Raw genomic sequence first — 17,280 nt, forward strand, 5'->3', positions numbered from 1 at the left:
ATTTTAGTTTAGGTTCATATGAGTATTAACAACTCCACTGAGTGAAATTAAAATTCTTATCAGAAATTAGGATAATAGATTGGATAAAAATTTATCGTATTTCGCTTTAGAATCCATGTATTTCATTAATTGTGTTAAATTACAACGATTCTAGTCCATGAAACGTTATTCTTTTCCTCTATTTAGTTACTTATGACTTCCATATTTAGCTGTTTGCGAAGTAGGAACAATGAAAAAGTTTATGTAAGTGAAATTCTGTAAATCTCTTAAGATGGTGTATGTGTATATAACTTTGAAGAGAACTTACCTTTAGCATTTCCATAGATTATATATATCCAAATTTGATACCTAAGATTTTTGATTAATTTTAATTTTTGAATCGCTCTTTACGTATGATGAGCACTGTAGTTAGTAATGTTCCTTAGCACATGGCTAAAATATGATTGTGGACGGTCACTTGTAAAACTGCTAAGATGATCATATAGATATTTAGATAGGTGCATAGGTATTTAAAGAATTACAGTAATTATACGAAATTTGAGATCGCTAATTGAGATTAATCTTTATGAATTAGGAAATCATTAATTGGACATGCAACACGTTATCATTGATAGTTTGCGCTGCAACTATGGCGGCAGGTGTTTATATTACGGTCTTGTATCTAAACAAGTATGATGCGACATCTCATAAGAGCTCTTGTGATGCATTTGTATTTGTACCCTATATTATTATTCAAGTCACAAGCATGTGTTCTGGAATATTTGGTCTTGTCCATTGTTTGACTTTGTGTGGGACTTGTAGCTTCTTCGAAAGTGATTACGAAGATGACAAATTGTAAAGAAACGACGCAATATAAGAATGATGTATGCTTCCTGTATCTGTATGGCACATGGATTAAAATTTTAAGGCCTTGTTTTTGCTTTGGATATACGTAATTGTTATTCTGAAATTATCATAATCTACAATATGGTCATAATATTCTATCTTTGTATCGGTGATATCAATTAACATAAGTTTTGCTATAACCCAAATAAATTGTTCTCATAGGGTGTGGTCGCACTATACCTAAGTAGAAATTAATCATGATGCCCTTCCTTCACGTTTTAGTATTAGGTCGATTGCAGAAAAGTTTTCTATAGCTAGCGTACATTGTAGAAGACTTTTAAGGTAACACTAACCTTGATACAATTACTAACTTTACGAGTAAATTGTGATTCTAAAAGCTATCGCTTTGTAAAGGTTGAAATTAATCACTGTTAATTTTCAAAAAATTGTGAATCCGTGGCGGTTATTTGACGAGACTTTTCAGTCTTCAAGCTAATGGATTTAAAATAATAGCTTAAATGTTAGGCGTCTTGTAGTAATTTAGTACTAAATATATAAGACTTAAATCTGAAACTACTTCGCGTATAAGTTTACATCTATCCAGGCGTTAATCTATAAGGAACGCTAACTTAAATAGTAACAAACTCTGATTTTAGTAGTATTGACATGAACGGGTACTGCCATTGATTCTTGCAGGATGATATTATTCAGCAAATATTCTTTGAGATGACTTATATACTTCATCTGTAGCTTTATTGGTGCTGGATACCTAAAAGTTAATGTTTTCATAACTACTAATTGACAATTTTGTATTCGTTGGCAATGCAGCTTTATCTACAATAAAATTTATAAATTCTTACCGTCTGAGAATACAATGAACTACTAAAGTCACTAAGTGTAAGTATCTACAATTAAACGGATTTTAGTGTCACATCTTGCTTCGAGAGAATTAATCTCTGATCAATATTAGACTACAGTAAATCTGGAGGACATTACACTCTCGTAGTAGTAGCAAAATTATCGGGTACTATATTTTCGTTAGTATAAGGTAAGAGATTAAGTAATTATTGCTACTACAGCATGTTTATAGAAATACTGTACGTGTTATGCTATGATAAGTAATTGTGCAGATCCAGATTATCTTATTTGCTGTAATAGGCTTTGCCACCTTGCATTGAAGAAATTTCTAAAATTTCAAGTATCAGACCCTCCTGAGAACATGCTTATAATCCAGGAATTAAGTGTAAAATTAATTCATAATCAATTTAGAAATGGAAACTAATTTGTCTTGATTTTATTATTAAATGTGGGTTATAAATTAAATGAGCAGAAATATGTACTATATTTAAGAGATGTACAATAGATGCTCTCAAAACTTAATAAAATTGTACCATTGCTATTGTGCGGGCATTGTATTGTACATCTTATATTCAAGGCGCTATCTTTTATATCACGATGCATATAGATTAGTTTTTGTGTCAATTATCCAGTTTCATATATTAATCGCTAATACCATCAATTTAATGATTTTAGATAGTAGCTTCAAGGAACATAAATTCGGATCGTGATGCATGCGTAACCATCAATCATCTTAGTTCTAACGCTTGTAATGCTGGTAGTATGCAGGAAATTCTGTTACACCAAAAGTTGGCACATCCAGAGTGATACTTCCTTCCACCGTAGGTAATAATGTTCTCAGACGTTAGATCTGTCTTATTTACATTAAGCAAGCATACTCCGCAAGCGATATGATTGCAATTTGTAGCTAATTCACCAGCAGTTAAGCATTGGGACTTGAAATTAAAATCGCTAGACAGCTATATAAGAAATATAATATTAACAAGATAATTCAGAAGTTGAAAATCAAGATAGTACGGTACATACCTCTTCAGAATACTTGTCAATATTTTGAACAAGTTGAACCCATTTTAGTTTGATAGTTGAAACTGTATCTTTGACATCAAGCAAATCAATATCTAAATCCAATCGAAACATATCCACTCTGTAATTAATAAAATCATATCTCTGCGTATTGATAGCGTAAAGAATTACCTGAGCGGGAAGCAGCAGCATCAATTCGACAAACAACTTTAAATATCTCTAATAAAGCTATTGATAGAAAGGAGATAATTTAGGATCCTTGTGGAAAAATCAAGTGGTTGGATATGGCTAAGTACCTCTAATGAACAATAATCCTTTATTGCACTGGACGATTTCTTGTAATATTTCATATTTTTTCGTCGACAGCAGGACATCAATTCCATTTTGTACATCTTGTAAAGCTTTTTCAAGGCAGCTATGCCATTTATTGAAAATAGTGTCTGTGGGCTATCAGATACAAGAAAGTTAAATTCTGAGTAGTTCTATATACATATATCATTTAAAAAAACATTAAATCAGAATAGCTAAGAAGTTCACCATACATGTTTACTTTTTACCTCAGCATCTATGGATAACGCTCGATATCGATCAATATCATAGCTAGTTTCAATACAGACATCACTAGTCTTCCCTGCAGCCGTTATTAGGGTTTGACTCTGAAATTTCTGAGTGTCAGCAGTCGATCCGGGCTGCAAGATATCAAGGACACTATCAGAACCAATTTCATTTAAATCTCCGCCAACGTCTGGAAGGTTACTTGTAAACTACATAGAAGTATAAGCAACATCGTAACTTCCGTGTAAATTCATTTATGATTTAAATCCAAAAGGAGTTACATTACGATTGAAATACCGTATAATCGCCAAGGTTATTGGAATCTAAATGTTTGAGGTTGAAAGTATTTTCTTCTTCTAGAGATTGAAAATTACGGACAAAGTTACTACAGTCCATATATTTTAATCTGATCTTGTCCCAAATACTAGCATTGCCAGCACTAATGCTGCTACTATTTATTATTTTACACTCATTACCGAAATGGTTTACATTCTTGAATTTGCCATCCTTCGCAAGATCAACGCTAGTTACGGTAAATGTAGAAAAATCTGACCATTCCTCCGACTGTTTATCTGGTTTCGTAGTTTCTTGATTTTGATTTAAGGAATTTGACACAGAACTTGCCTTAAAATTATCTTTGGCCTTTTCCGACATAGCAGTAAATTCTTTATTAGATTTGATATTGGTTGGAAGGTTCGCATTAAATGAAGCTGTAGTAGCTGAATTGAACTCTCCAAAATCATCAAATTCATTCGTATCGGTAACTGGGACATTCTTAGGGTTTTTAAGGCTATCTTCTTTACTAGGCGACTGTTCATTTACATGCTTAAGAATAGCATAAGGATCATATGATAAAGCTGCAGATTTCTTGGTTTCGATCTTATTAGGATCATATAAGAGTTCATTGTGGATTTGATTAGATTTCGAGCTCTCAGTGGTAACTTGCCAATCAGAGATAGATGCATCGATTGCACTAAAATTACTAATTCCAAGTATAGGTTGCTTGTCCGGTGCAGGAGTAGGCTTGAAATTGTCTTGGTGTTCCTGATTAACACTGTTAGATAGTAAAGGAAGAAATACCGGTATTAATAGTTATAATCTTCTCATTGTTCTAAAGATTACATACCTAGAATCACTCATCAAATTATATTCTCCTTGATTCTTAGGTGTTAATGATGGATCGTTGTCAAAGTGTTTGAAGGCACCATAATCATCATCTATATCCTCAGATGTAGGTTCTTGGAAAGTAAACTGGGATTTATTATCAGGTTTCACAGTTATTTCTCGAAAGATACTGTATTTATCGTTCGCTGTAGTTGAGGATTCGCTAGGCTGCGATTGGAAATCAGATATAGGTGTCGAAAAGGCTTGCCAATTCTTAGTTTCAATATTTTTTGTGAAAACGGTAGGCTCAATACCAGGCTGCAGGTCTGCTTCGGGATTGTCTGTAGCGTTATACTTTGGTAATTGAAACGATGGTAACGCAGTTTCACCCTTAGTACGCTCGCTTGAGGCTGTTTCAGTGGTTAGAATGTCTATACAAAACAGTATATCATTATTCTCTAATGCGAAAACGCAAAGAATAATCGTGACATTATCTTATACAAGCTCGAAGATACTTTAGTCATACCATTATCCAGCTTAATTTTAGGAATGGGAGCTGATGAACAAGTCTTAAACGAAGACATCAATTGATCAATTTCGCAGCCAGCCTAAGTTGAAGAGAAGTTTTATACACGTGCACATTGGTTGTAATTCAGTAAAATAGAAATTTTAAATTAGATATCTATAACATCTCATAAAGGCAAAACAGTTACTTGAGCTAAAGCTACTAGACCAAGAGCTAGATATAATTCCTGCCGTTTAAGGGTACCAGGTTGCTCACGGTTCGATGTTTCCCAGATTTTATATAACGTTTTCTTGTTAACACCGGAAGATAGTAGAATCGATTTAATCTTTGTAGTGGTAACATCACCATTGGGAGCTGCAACCACTTCATAAACTCTCTTATACAACTGTGGAATTTCTGAATCTTGCAAGCACCAACTTGGATACGTGAAATTAATTTCTGTGTGATTATCTAGCGCGCCAGCAGCTCTGGAGACGGTATTATTGATACCTAACAAACTTTCATTCTTTATCGTAGACGTAATGGAACTTTTTTGACTCTTAGCCACAGTACTTGAAATTACTTCTGGAAACTTTCCATTCTTGTCAGATATGACTTGCTGCGTTAGAGAAGTTTTTGCAAGTGATTGCTTAGTATACTTCGTCAGCGAATCATTATCGGATTTTGATTGGGAAATTACGGTAAATGATCCTTCAGGATATTTACTCTCAGCAATTGAAGCTATTTGGCAGGGTGTCTGTTCATGAGAAAGTTGATGATTTTGGGAACTTTCATCAGAAAATCCTAATAATAAATTGAAAAAGCTTTGTATTTAGCTTAATATTGTATTTCGATCGTAAATGATAATAATACGAATGATTTAGACTGATATACCACATGATAGTGGATGATTGAAAGCGCATTAGTATTCATTAAGTAGTTAAGAAATTGAGGAGTAGCTCTCTCATTAAGTCGTAACATTGACAGAAAAATCGTAACTATCCTATAAGAAATTATGTTGAATTGGTATGTCAAAAGAAGATTCAATTGCTGCTTCAGCGGCGCAGTCTACAGGATTTGTAGTAACTACAGTTAGACATACACTTCGGATATACCTGTCATGAAATCTCCAAAATCATCTTCGCCTTGTATTGCATTCGATGTTGCTAATGTAGGGTTTTGTAGAGGTGATAGAGTTTGATTTTCCGTTAATGCATTAGAAGTAACAATATTACTTGAAGTTTTGCCATACTGCGATCCATTGGTAAATTCACTAGAGCCAATAGCTTGTTGAAAGTTAGAAAAGTCATCTGTCGTTGGTATTGGCCCGTGAAGAGCATTGGGGATAGAAATCATTCGTACATCACTCATTGATGACTGCATTGAAAAATTGGTAGGCGCAGTGCTAATGCCGGCTTTGGTGTTAAGCGCAGAAGGGGCACCTACTTGCTTCTGATTCTTGGGGGATGCGTTAATAACGCTATCTGTTGTCCTCTCCCACATCGCGTTAAATGAAATTTGTGTTTGTGATGATAAATCCGGAGTTGTGACTCCCGATACGGATGGCATCTGGCTAATAGTGTTACTTTGAGATTTCTTAGTGCTAATTGCTTTTAAACGTTCTTTTTGCTCTTGAAAGTACTGCTTGCGTTTAAACTCTTTCTCTTGTTCTATGAGTAATTTTTGTTGCTTAAGTTGTTGTTCGATCATCCGTTTGTGCGCGGCTTGCTGTTCCACGGTAATTCCCATCTGTTGAATGTTTGTGAGTGGCCTATATGACGGTTGCTGAACGTTATTTGCTGCAATTTGTTGTTGCTGTTGTGGATAATAAATTTGGTGACGAATATTTTGATTTGGTATGGCTTGATTGGAAACATTTCCGTAAATTACGTTTTGTTGTTGCATCATTACATCGTAACCCTGGGTGATCGTTTGCATGCCAAAATGTTGAGCTGGGGTGTGCCCGGTCGCTTGATTGTGTCTGTAGTTGTTACAATCGCCCATGGAGTTATCATAATACCCTTGTTGCTGTAGAAGATGAAATGAATAGATATTATAGGATTTATTATATAATTATTATCTAAGTTAATTAATGTAAGGTTACTGCTCAAGTCAGTAAAACATTTCTGATACTGTAAACTAGTTTCCTGTATTTTCTATTTTTTGTAGTTTTAGAAAAGTCCTGACCTTAAAGTGAATATCGCAGTGATGCTGCGGCAGTGTACTTATTGACAATGAAATGTCCCTATTGGACATAGATACTATGTTGTACGTCAGGTCTAGTTGTACTGCATTTGTGAGCATCTTAGTCACTGCAAAGAAGATTAATTAGTATACAGTATGGTATAACTATTTTACAGGGAAATATGCGTAAATACTCGTGTTAATTATACGAGTCAGTTGTTAAAACCTTCAAGGTCTAAAGTCTGCTCGATAATTGTATATATAATTAATTACAGTAATATAGAGTCTATTACTTTACTGTACATCTAAATAATTTCTTTACAAAGTAACTTTTCGAGTAATCAACCAATTACCAATACCGTAAGCTACCTTTATCTCACATTGAAGTCACTAGAGCGGGAGCATCTTAATTCTGATTACAGTTTGCTAAGTCGCATGCAGTAGTTACTAGTTATTATATCATAAGGAAATGAAAGCTAAAGTGATTTCGTTTGCCAATATTCATTATAACTATATTTCGTAAATTGGTAACCAAAAGATCGCGTTATCTTGGACTGGTCAAAAATAAATAAATAACTAATTCCTATGTAATAACCTTTCAAACCTTTTAATAGGTATTGTACAGACTAGGGTTCTTACAGGCAAACTTATGAGTAACCAAGCATGTCAAAGAATTAGATTAGTAACGTATTTAGTGATGCATAATGTACGCATCGAGTTTACATAGTCGATTTAGAGGCGTCACACTCAAATGATACTCTATAGACAGGATTCAGAATTGTACAGTAGACAAGATAGATACATGGTATAGTAAGTTCGCGTCTTTATAGGAAGGAAATTGAAGCAAGAATCTAGTATGCATCGTTCAATTTCTATGAAACCTACCTGATTATACGGATACATGCCTATTAGCTAATTACGAACTTAACCGCAACTAGTACTATAGCAGTTGTGATCCGAAAGTTAGGTTAGATCAGCAGATCGGTATAGTCAGAGTTAATTCTTTCAGACTTTGGCAAATTCTAGGTGAACACAACTTCGATATTTCAACCAACACACAATCGTAATGCAGTACAATACAGTATGTATGATGGGTTATCGAAGCTTATTCTACTGCTGTACACCGTGTACAGTACAGTACAGTACATAATAAATATCTACAGTTTACGGTACAGTATAAAGTACTGTATACTGTACTGTATGCACACCGTGCAGTACTGTACAATCTACAGTATCAGTGAAAATAATGTCCGTCATGGAGGGACTACAGTACACAGTACTGTACTGCACTGTAATGTACTGTAGTGTGTAAGTACAGTACAGTACTGTACTGTACAAGTGACAGGAGAAGGGGAAAAATATCACTTAAGCTAGCGTGCAAATACTGTACTTTACAGTATAGCAACATCTGCTGTCCATGCAATAATTGTCAAAGTACAGTATACAGTACAGTACTGTACTGTACAAGTGACAGGAGAAGGGGAAAAATATCACTTAAGCTAGCGTGCAAATACTGTACTTTACAGTATAGCAACATCTGCTGTCCATGCAATAATTGTCAAAGTACAGTATACAGTACTGTACACTGTACTGTACAGTATAGCAATAATTTCTGATTTCTATATACAGTACACTACACTTGCCATCTAAAAATCGACTGAATTAATACAACATACCGTTCTGTATCATGACAGGGACTCCTCAACCACCCCAGCTTCACAAAAAAGTTACTTTTGTGAAGCTGGGTGGTTGAGGAGTTTCTTTTATTTTCTGTTCTATGTTATGAAGCTGGGGTGGTTGAGGAGTCCCTGGCCATTTACTGAGGGTTACTACTGTAGGCGAAAACTTTCTACTTGCATACTGTACACTGTACAGTACAGTACAGTACTACAGTATTGTACTGTACATTGTACGGTACAGTACAGTACTATGGACTATGGACTACAGTACTGTATTGTACTGTACCGTAGAGTTATTCGAAAAAATTCTACAGTACTGTACGGTACAGTACTGTACTGTATAGTGTACAGTACATTGCTACAATATTTAGTATTGTAGTCTACTGTACAGTACTGTACTGTACTGTATGATAGTAGTGTTCATCTTTACAGTTAGTTAATTAAGTGATTTGCCCACTTGAGTTTAGGAGCTGAAGTTGACTATTGCCGTGGCGTTTAAAACCAGGGTAAAACCGGTTGTTATGCTGGCCAGCTGTTAGATAGATCTATCGCACAAGCAGTACAGTACAAGTGCACAATATACAGTACTGTACAGTACGTGCACTATTCGTACTGGACAGTGTACAGATACTGTACTGTACATTGTGTATTGGCATATATTGTACTTACAGAGTTACAGTACATGCATAATCATTTTTATTATTATTATTACTATCAATCAATAACGTTAAATAGAAGCATTCCAGGTGCTTCGTCATGTCATCGTCTTCGCCAGTAAATGATAATCTGGAAAAAAGCGAGGAGTTGTCCTGCATTGATTTAGCGTTAGAAGGTGAACGTCTATGTAGAGCTGGTCAATGTCGCGCTGGTGTCCTCAAATTCGAAGGTGCAGTTCGAGTCGGAACTGAAGATTTAAAAACTCTTAGTGCCATTTATAGCCAGTTAGGCAATGCTTACTTTTATTTGCATGAATATGAGAAGGCATTACAATATCATCGGCATGACTTAACATTGGCGCGTACATTGGGTGATCGGCAGGCGGAAGCTAAGGCTAGTGGCAACTTAGGCAATACTTTAAAAGTATTAGGTAAATTTGATGAGGCGATTCTTTGTGCGAAAAGATACCTTGAAATTTCACGTGAAATTCAGGACAAGGTGAGAAAGAAATATTGATGGATAGGACGGTTACCGTAATTGATTCTTTCGGCACTAGAGATACTGTATACGCATATACCTACTTACATCTCGTTAGAATCGGTAATGTCTGTAAAATTGATTTATTTAAACCCCTCATTTTAACTTGGATTTCTGGTACAGAATTGGCTGTTACTTTAGAGATATTCTATCATTTTATGTTCGTGTCTGATAGCTTTTGATACAGCACCTCATTCATTATTATGATTATTATTATTAATTTTTTCGATCCTAATCTTGAATACGAAACCAGTATTGAGAGTGATTCCATTACTTATTGTTATCGCACTGGACTTATTTATAAGTTGTTGTACTATGCTGTAATGCCAATTTGGTGTATTTACAACAGTTCTCTCAAGGTTATTTATCCAGTGTCCTTAGTATGCCTTCAAAATACAGAGTATACTCTACATATAAAGGTGAAAGTAGAAACTAAAGTTTTTGAGGACAACTGTACGTAAACTGTACAGCTGTCTTTGTTACATACCGTAGGGCAAGAAACGACATATAGTGTACCGTACTCGATGTCAGTTCTATTAATCAATTTAATTATATCATGCATACAATATTTTTCCATATCCCTTTGTATTTACCGTTAATGTAAGAAAGAACTTATGCCCTTGGCTCAGCTGACTGGCACGCATGATATGCTAATAGCATTTCAGAGCGAATACAAGCATCCGCATTTTTTAGGATCTATGCCTGTACACTGTACAGTGTACAACACTGCCAAATTGCCAATATTATTATATTACATCGCTATATAATACGGGCTCATATTACATTTGTAATATTTCTTTACTAGTATTAAATAGGTGCCTAGAAAATACGTGATTGAGTAAGATGAACAAAGGAATAGGTCTTCATTACCTAATAATGCGATCTTTGTGATGATACTTAGGGAAACGCCGTTACTGGTTATAAATGTAGCAAGGGAGCATATACTGTAATCTGTTTAACAGAACCTGATATATTGCATTAAATGTAGTATTATTCAAGAATAACCTAGATATAAAAATTCCAGTCTTATAAACACTAGCTTCCAGGGTTAAATCAATCGCTTTTCAGATTACAAATCGTCATTTATAATTTACTGTAATAAACAAACTGCGGTAAGAAATTAATTGTTAGTTTGTTTGTTTACTACTGAAATACGGCACAGTTTAAGAAACTACAGGAATTAAATATATGTAATATAGAGGTATATGGGTGAGTCCATAGATGAATTTCTTACAAAACTCTATGTTCCCTATTTGCTCTCATTTCATCTAGTTTTTGATATCTTTTGAGACATTTAATTGAACACATGTATTGTGTTATTGGCTTATATCTATATGCGTTACAATAATGTAACTAGGCATATCACTTGCTTACAAATCCATGATTATAGTAGAATTCCTTTAAAAGATGACAAATCATAGAATGTATTCTTGGATGGTTCAAAATGACTTGTGCTTAGCAGTAGAACAGAATATCAGCAGTTCGCTTGTGAATGTGCACTTTACTGAACCGTACTGTACACTGTACAGTGTACAGTAATTTAAATTTGGTGATAATGAATCATGTATACGTGTACTAGTGCGTACCGTAGTATTCTAATACATTTGTCGCAGCAGTGCAGTATGCATTGAGCTTATGGTTTCTGAAGGTATGAGCAACTTTGGGGTCAACTGTACACGAGTATTGCATTAAAAGAAGAGTTTGAAGAATATCATAATTTAATTTATTATTTTTATTGCTCTCTCAGTCAACATTATTACGTGATTCGTAAGATTTAACCTTAATTTTAATTATGTGTTCTCATTATATTGTAACCTACTGTACTTCGTATGCGTTGGCACTACAGTAATTTAAAAAAACTGGTAAAAATGATAAGTAATCATAGTAAACTTTTAAACTCATTACTTGTATCAATATTACAGTATCTTCGTTGTCCTTTAACCGAATAATACAGTATAATAGGATTAACATTTATTTAATGGATATTTAGTTATAAGAGTTAAAAAGGATTACATCTTGATAAGTGCGAGCTCCCATAAATTTGCGAACGTGCTGTGATCTTTGTATTACTGTACTGTACTGTATAGTGTACAGTATACGTGTACTGCATTATAACCATTGGCCTTGAGCTGTACGAAGGTTTACCGGACTGCTGAAATGTACAGTACATAAAATATCGGGGTAGATTGTTTAATTGGGAAGGTTGGAAATAAGGATCGGATACAATTCCAGGATGAATTTTTTGCACGTTGTCGTTTAAGTTTCTAATTGGACTAGATTGATTGTAGTATCGTACGCAAATAGCACATTAATTAAATATTATTATGCTGTGCGCTAAAAAAGTTAAATCCTTTCTGCGTATTAACTGTTAGAAAAAATTTTACATCTTTTATACAGTCATTGGTTTACTGAGAGGTTGACAGGAGAACTTCAAAATTTTTAAGGAATGAATTACATAAATTTTATCAAATTACCACTGTATTTATGAGTTTATTTTCCACATTATACAATAATGGTAAGATGATAAGATATTTTAATAAGCTTACTGGACTGTAAGTAACTGGTGACTCCTTGGTGTGAAGTGGGTCCCTTAAAAATAGAATTTATTAGTAAACCACGCTAATATATAATCAGTTACTAATACTGATGTACTTTATTGTACGGGTAAAGTAGAGATCCTAATATATCAATTGGATAATGCTATATATTAATACTCGTATTAATGCTATAAACCACCATTACTGTGTATGATTGACGAATAATTCAGTTTTTATTGTTAAATATATGAATTGCAGTATTGAAATAACTCATGTACCGTCCGTCAGCACGTAAGACGGTTAACCGTACTGTAAAAAAATACAAATGATAATGTAAATTTATACTACGGGATTTATCACACGTTATAAGAAATTTTATTTCTAATCGAGATTGAGTCCTTGAAAATAGAATCGGCATAATTTCTTAGTATTGAAGTTATCGATTTTTTCATCGTTCTAATCAGTTTATTTAGGCATTAAGGTAACTATTGAGGCTGGATTAGTAGCACTATAGATTGTACTTAGTACAGTATTACGTTTATTTTATCAATCCACGGCATTTAAAGAATATGATAATCATGTTCAATTATTATTTGATGGTGTTTATCATACCGTATACAGTATCTCATTTCACGTATCGATCATTTATTACCTATCCTATAAAGTATAATGGCGTAAGGCATTAAAATCCAATTTTATTTTTATCTCCGGTGGACGTTGATATAAATTTAAATGTTTTTAAAATCTTTATAGTTATTAAAGTTTATGACTAGCTTTTCTTGCGTAATAATTTTTATATCTGTACTAAAGAATTTTTTTGTTTCATTTATCGGATAGCATGGCGAATCGAATGCTTTATATAATTTAGGAAATATTTATCATGCTAAAGGCAAACATTCAGGTCGTTGTGGACATCATGAAAACGCAGAACTTCCACCTATTGTTAAGGATACATTAGAAAAGGCAATAAGCTATTATTGGTAAGCGAAATGCATTTTTTCCTGTGAAAGATTAACTAGTTTAGAAAATGGAATGACAATAGAGATTTGTATTGTAGCTCTTTCAATAAATAATACGGTATTTACGACAATGTGAGGAGTGTTGCAACTTAAATAGTTAATCATAAAGAAATTCTTAGTTTAATATATTAGCAGATTTTGCTGTATTAACCGGAAAAATTACGTAACTAGTAACAATATGATATAAATTTTAAACATGGCACTAAAAGGAGTCGTTACTGAGAAATAGTGGATATTAGTATATTACTGTAATTGTAGCAGGATAAGTTATCGATCTAGTGCTGTTTATTCCTATTAATAACTAGGCATGTATGTCTTTCTTTTTCAAGGCTATGTCAACGGCTATTAATTTTTGTATTATATAAAAATATTTAAATAATAGATGTTATGCCTTTGTATTTGAAATTCGTAGGAAAAATTTAGATTTATTGCGTGAATTAAATGATAAGTCGGGACAAGGTAGAGCGTATGGCAACCTTGGCAATACTTATTATCTACTTCGTAAATTTGATGATGCAATTAAATGCCATAAAGAGGTTAGGTCACCAAGCATTTTGTAATTAATTCGCTTTTCGCAATAAAATTACTTTATAACATTTGATGGTTAAAAATTCAAAGCGAATTTATATATTTACATTGGGTCTTTGTTGTTAAAATTGACGCAAGATACTCACGCAAAATTTTATATGCAGCATATTTATGTCTTGATTTATATCATAACGGTTACAAATATTGTTTTAATTTGTTTTACATGGATACTTTCGGCAACGTTATTCTAGATAAATGTGCCATATCAGCGTATTTATTGATACCTTCTATTAAAACAATCTTATTTTAAATGTCTAATGTCCATAATAATACTACTGGGTATCCGTGTCGTGATATTATGATTCATTCGTTCCCTGATACCGTAATGAAAGAGTAATACGAGGCATAAATTAGATAAATTGTCTAAATGTTACAACGATGATATTTATGCTTTTTGCATTTTGTTGTTAACCTTATTTTGATCTAGAATAAATTAATTTATTATGGTAATTACTAAATTTTCTAACTCTTGATAAAGATAATCAATTTATTGTATGTTCCAATGCTTATTGGCTAGCGCCTAGATTTAGCTATTGAATGTAAAGATGTGTCTGCTGAAAGACGCGCCTATAGCAATTTAGGGAATGCCTGTGTCTTTGGCGGAGATTTAAGTAGTGCGGTTGAGTATTATAAGTACGTATACATTAGCCAAGTATGCTTTTCGAATATTATACGATTTTTGTATTGTTACTTTAGCATATTAAACTTATATTAATTGATCGGCTATTGTCTATTTATAGAAAAGCTCATACTATCTCGATAAAGATGAATGATAAAGCGATTGAGGCGCAGGTTTGGAGTTAACTGCATTACGTAGTATAAGATCATAGAAGAGATATAGGTTAGAGAATAATTAATTTACCTTATTTCCACATGTAGACGTGCTATAGCCTTGGAAATGCTTATACTCTCCTACGAAACTTTTCAAAAGCTATTGAAATGCACCGCATGCACCTTAAAATTGCTCAAGCACTTAAAGACCGGTAGGTATTTGCTTTTGTCATTACTAGCGAATTTACAGCAGTAAATGTGCATATTGAATATTTATTTAAATAAATTAATATAGCGTTGGTGAAGGCCGAACACATTGGAGCTTGACTAATTGTCATCAAGAATTAGATAATTTCTGGGAGGCTCTCACACATGCTAAAGAGCATCTTGAAATTGCCAAAGAGGTTGATATCGTAGCATCGTTTTAATCGTTAAAGTCATAATCATTATTCTCTATTATCCTTAAAGTAGTTTTAGGTGTAATCTAATTTAGTAGATACGATATCTCGTTATTCAAATTGCAGTTGTTTCTGTATATTGGTAGATTGGAGATCAAACAGGTAGATTGACAGCCCAAAATAATATCTCCAGTTTAAATAAAATTCTGAGTGTCATGAGCTCAAAAGAAGCAGAGAGCAGCTCGAATAAGTAAGTCTTTCATTAACGCGTGTCATCTCTGATGGTCATTTTTTAAATAATATTGTTGAGATTATAATGGTAGCTGTAATACATGATACATTTATTTAGAACAAGTAAAAGTAAGGGGGCAATCAAAACCGCTGATAACTTAGTAAGTATAAGCTATATGAATAAATATGAGTTATTATATGCTACGATTACACTTTAGAAATTTTAACGGTTTTTGTGGCAGTTTACATGAAATTATATAACTGTAGGCGTAATGCTCTATTTAATTGTTAAATCTATAATAGTATGGAAAGGAAAACGGGAAGAAACTGGTTAAACAACACAGTGAACCGCTCTATCCACAGTCAAAATCGCGTGCTAGTTTGCGTTCATCAAAAGAAGACGTAATACAACCATTTGTTTAACTACAGTAATATAGATTATGTTATCCCGATTTTATACGATCTTGTTTTTATTTAGGCCGTGATGAATGATGAAGTAGGACTACTAGATCTTATTCAACGCGTTCAAGGTAGCAGACTTGATGAGCAGCGTACAAAGTTACCGCCACAGAGTCGCGAAGGGATGATGGAAATGGTTGCAAGGTATTTTTAAATGCTTTATTTATCCGATATTGATTAAATTCTTGCTGATAGCGTCAATATATTGGTTTATACATACGTTCTGAATCGTTGTTAGTGCCCAGGGTAGGCGAATGGATGAACAGCGCACTATGTTACCAACAGCGAGTGACAGCTCCGGAAAGTAAGTAGTGTTTATGTATGAATAGTTAGAAAATTAAGATTTATAGCTATATTAAAATGCTCGTCTGTGCAACTAACAGTCAAGCAGATAATGCGAAGTTGCCTGGAAATCAGAGTGAAGAAATGTTCGATATGTTATTTAAGTAAGCCGTATCCCACGTTTGATCACACTTTCCTTGTTTCATTTTCATTGATGTATGCATTAGAGACGCATAAATCAATATTTGTATCTTTTTTTCTTTCTTTAAAATAGATCTCAAGGCAAACGTCTTGACGAGCAACGAGTAAGTGCTTTCCATTTACCTGGTCTTAATGACAATGGGGCTGCCAAAGTTAGGGAATTGTGGAAGAAGAAAAGAGAGAGCTTGGGTGAAACAAATTCAAATGAACCTGATAATGAATTCTTTGATATGCTTATGAAATGCCAGGTTTTAACAAATATACAAGTAGCAATTATTGTAATAATTATTTGAGTGTGTTTTTTATTCAGTTTAGAAGATTCATTAAAATAATTACGTTAATTAGAATCGCAAATGTTATATGTTTATTTATGCATAGTGCTATAAAATGACGGAAAAGTATGATACGGTTCTTAAAGGGTTCTCCTTCTGTCAGTTATGTTCGTTGTTAAAGAATGTTGTAAATGCTGATATAACAATAAAAACGATGCTATTTTATGTTGATCCATTATAATCATTAACGCATGTTTGTTTCATAGGCGTCACGAATTGATGAACAACGAGTTGAAGCTCACTTACAGATTTCTGCTCCTACGGTTCCGGATGATGATTTCTTCAAGTTAGTTATAAATGCTCAATCTGGTCGCATGGATGAACAACGATATGCGTTGCCTGAGCCTGGGTATCGGTCTCATACAGGAACATAAATAACCTTACAGTTAATCTGGCATTAAATATTAAAGTTTAACTAATGTATTTAAAGGCTTTTGCGTATGTATGCTAGAACGCCCTCCCAGAAATAGGCCTTTGTCTGAATGTAATATTAGTTTTAAAATCTGCATGCTTTGACAAGATTAGTACAGTTTTT

At 33.6% G+C, this 17,280-nt stretch overlaps 2 protein-coding genes across 2 annotated transcripts; one reads left to right on the forward strand and one right to left on the reverse strand.

Moving 5' to 3' along the window:
• Positions 1-2,411: 2,411 nt before the first annotated feature.
• On the reverse strand, positions 2,412-6,874 carry TRIADDRAFT_53124 (uncharacterized protein; the record flags this gene model as incomplete). The annotated part of the gene is made up of 10 exons (XM_002109800.1): positions 2,412-2,642; positions 2,710-2,801; positions 2,878-2,934; positions 3,003-3,153; positions 3,264-3,470; positions 3,559-4,315; positions 4,388-4,796; positions 4,892-4,973; positions 5,079-5,674; positions 5,986-6,874. 10 exons carry the CDS (start codon positions 6,872-6,874, stop codon positions 2,412-2,414), a joined length of 3,471 nt encoding a protein of 1,156 aa, XP_002109836.1.
• Positions 6,875-9,489: 2,615 nt separating this feature from the next.
• Positions 9,490-17,119, forward strand: TRIADDRAFT_21483 (uncharacterized protein; the record flags this gene model as incomplete). The annotated part of the gene is made up of 13 exons (XM_002109232.1): positions 9,490-9,888; positions 13,302-13,444; positions 13,896-14,019; positions 14,589-14,704; positions 14,812-14,863; positions 14,951-15,054; positions 15,138-15,246; positions 15,387-15,490; positions 15,602-15,632; positions 15,796-15,873; positions 15,950-16,074; positions 16,487-16,661; positions 16,952-17,119. 13 exons carry the CDS (start codon positions 9,490-9,492, stop codon positions 17,117-17,119), a joined length of 1,728 nt encoding a protein of 575 aa, XP_002109268.1.
• Between the last annotated feature and the right edge of the window lie 161 nt (positions 17,120-17,280).

Source organism: Trichoplax adhaerens, genomic scaffold, assembly GCF_000150275.1.
Source record: "Trichoplax adhaerens TRIADscaffold_2 genomic scaffold, whole genome shotgun sequence".
Lineage (NCBI taxonomy): Eukaryota > Metazoa > Placozoa > Uniplacotomia > Trichoplacea > Trichoplacidae > Trichoplax > Trichoplax adhaerens.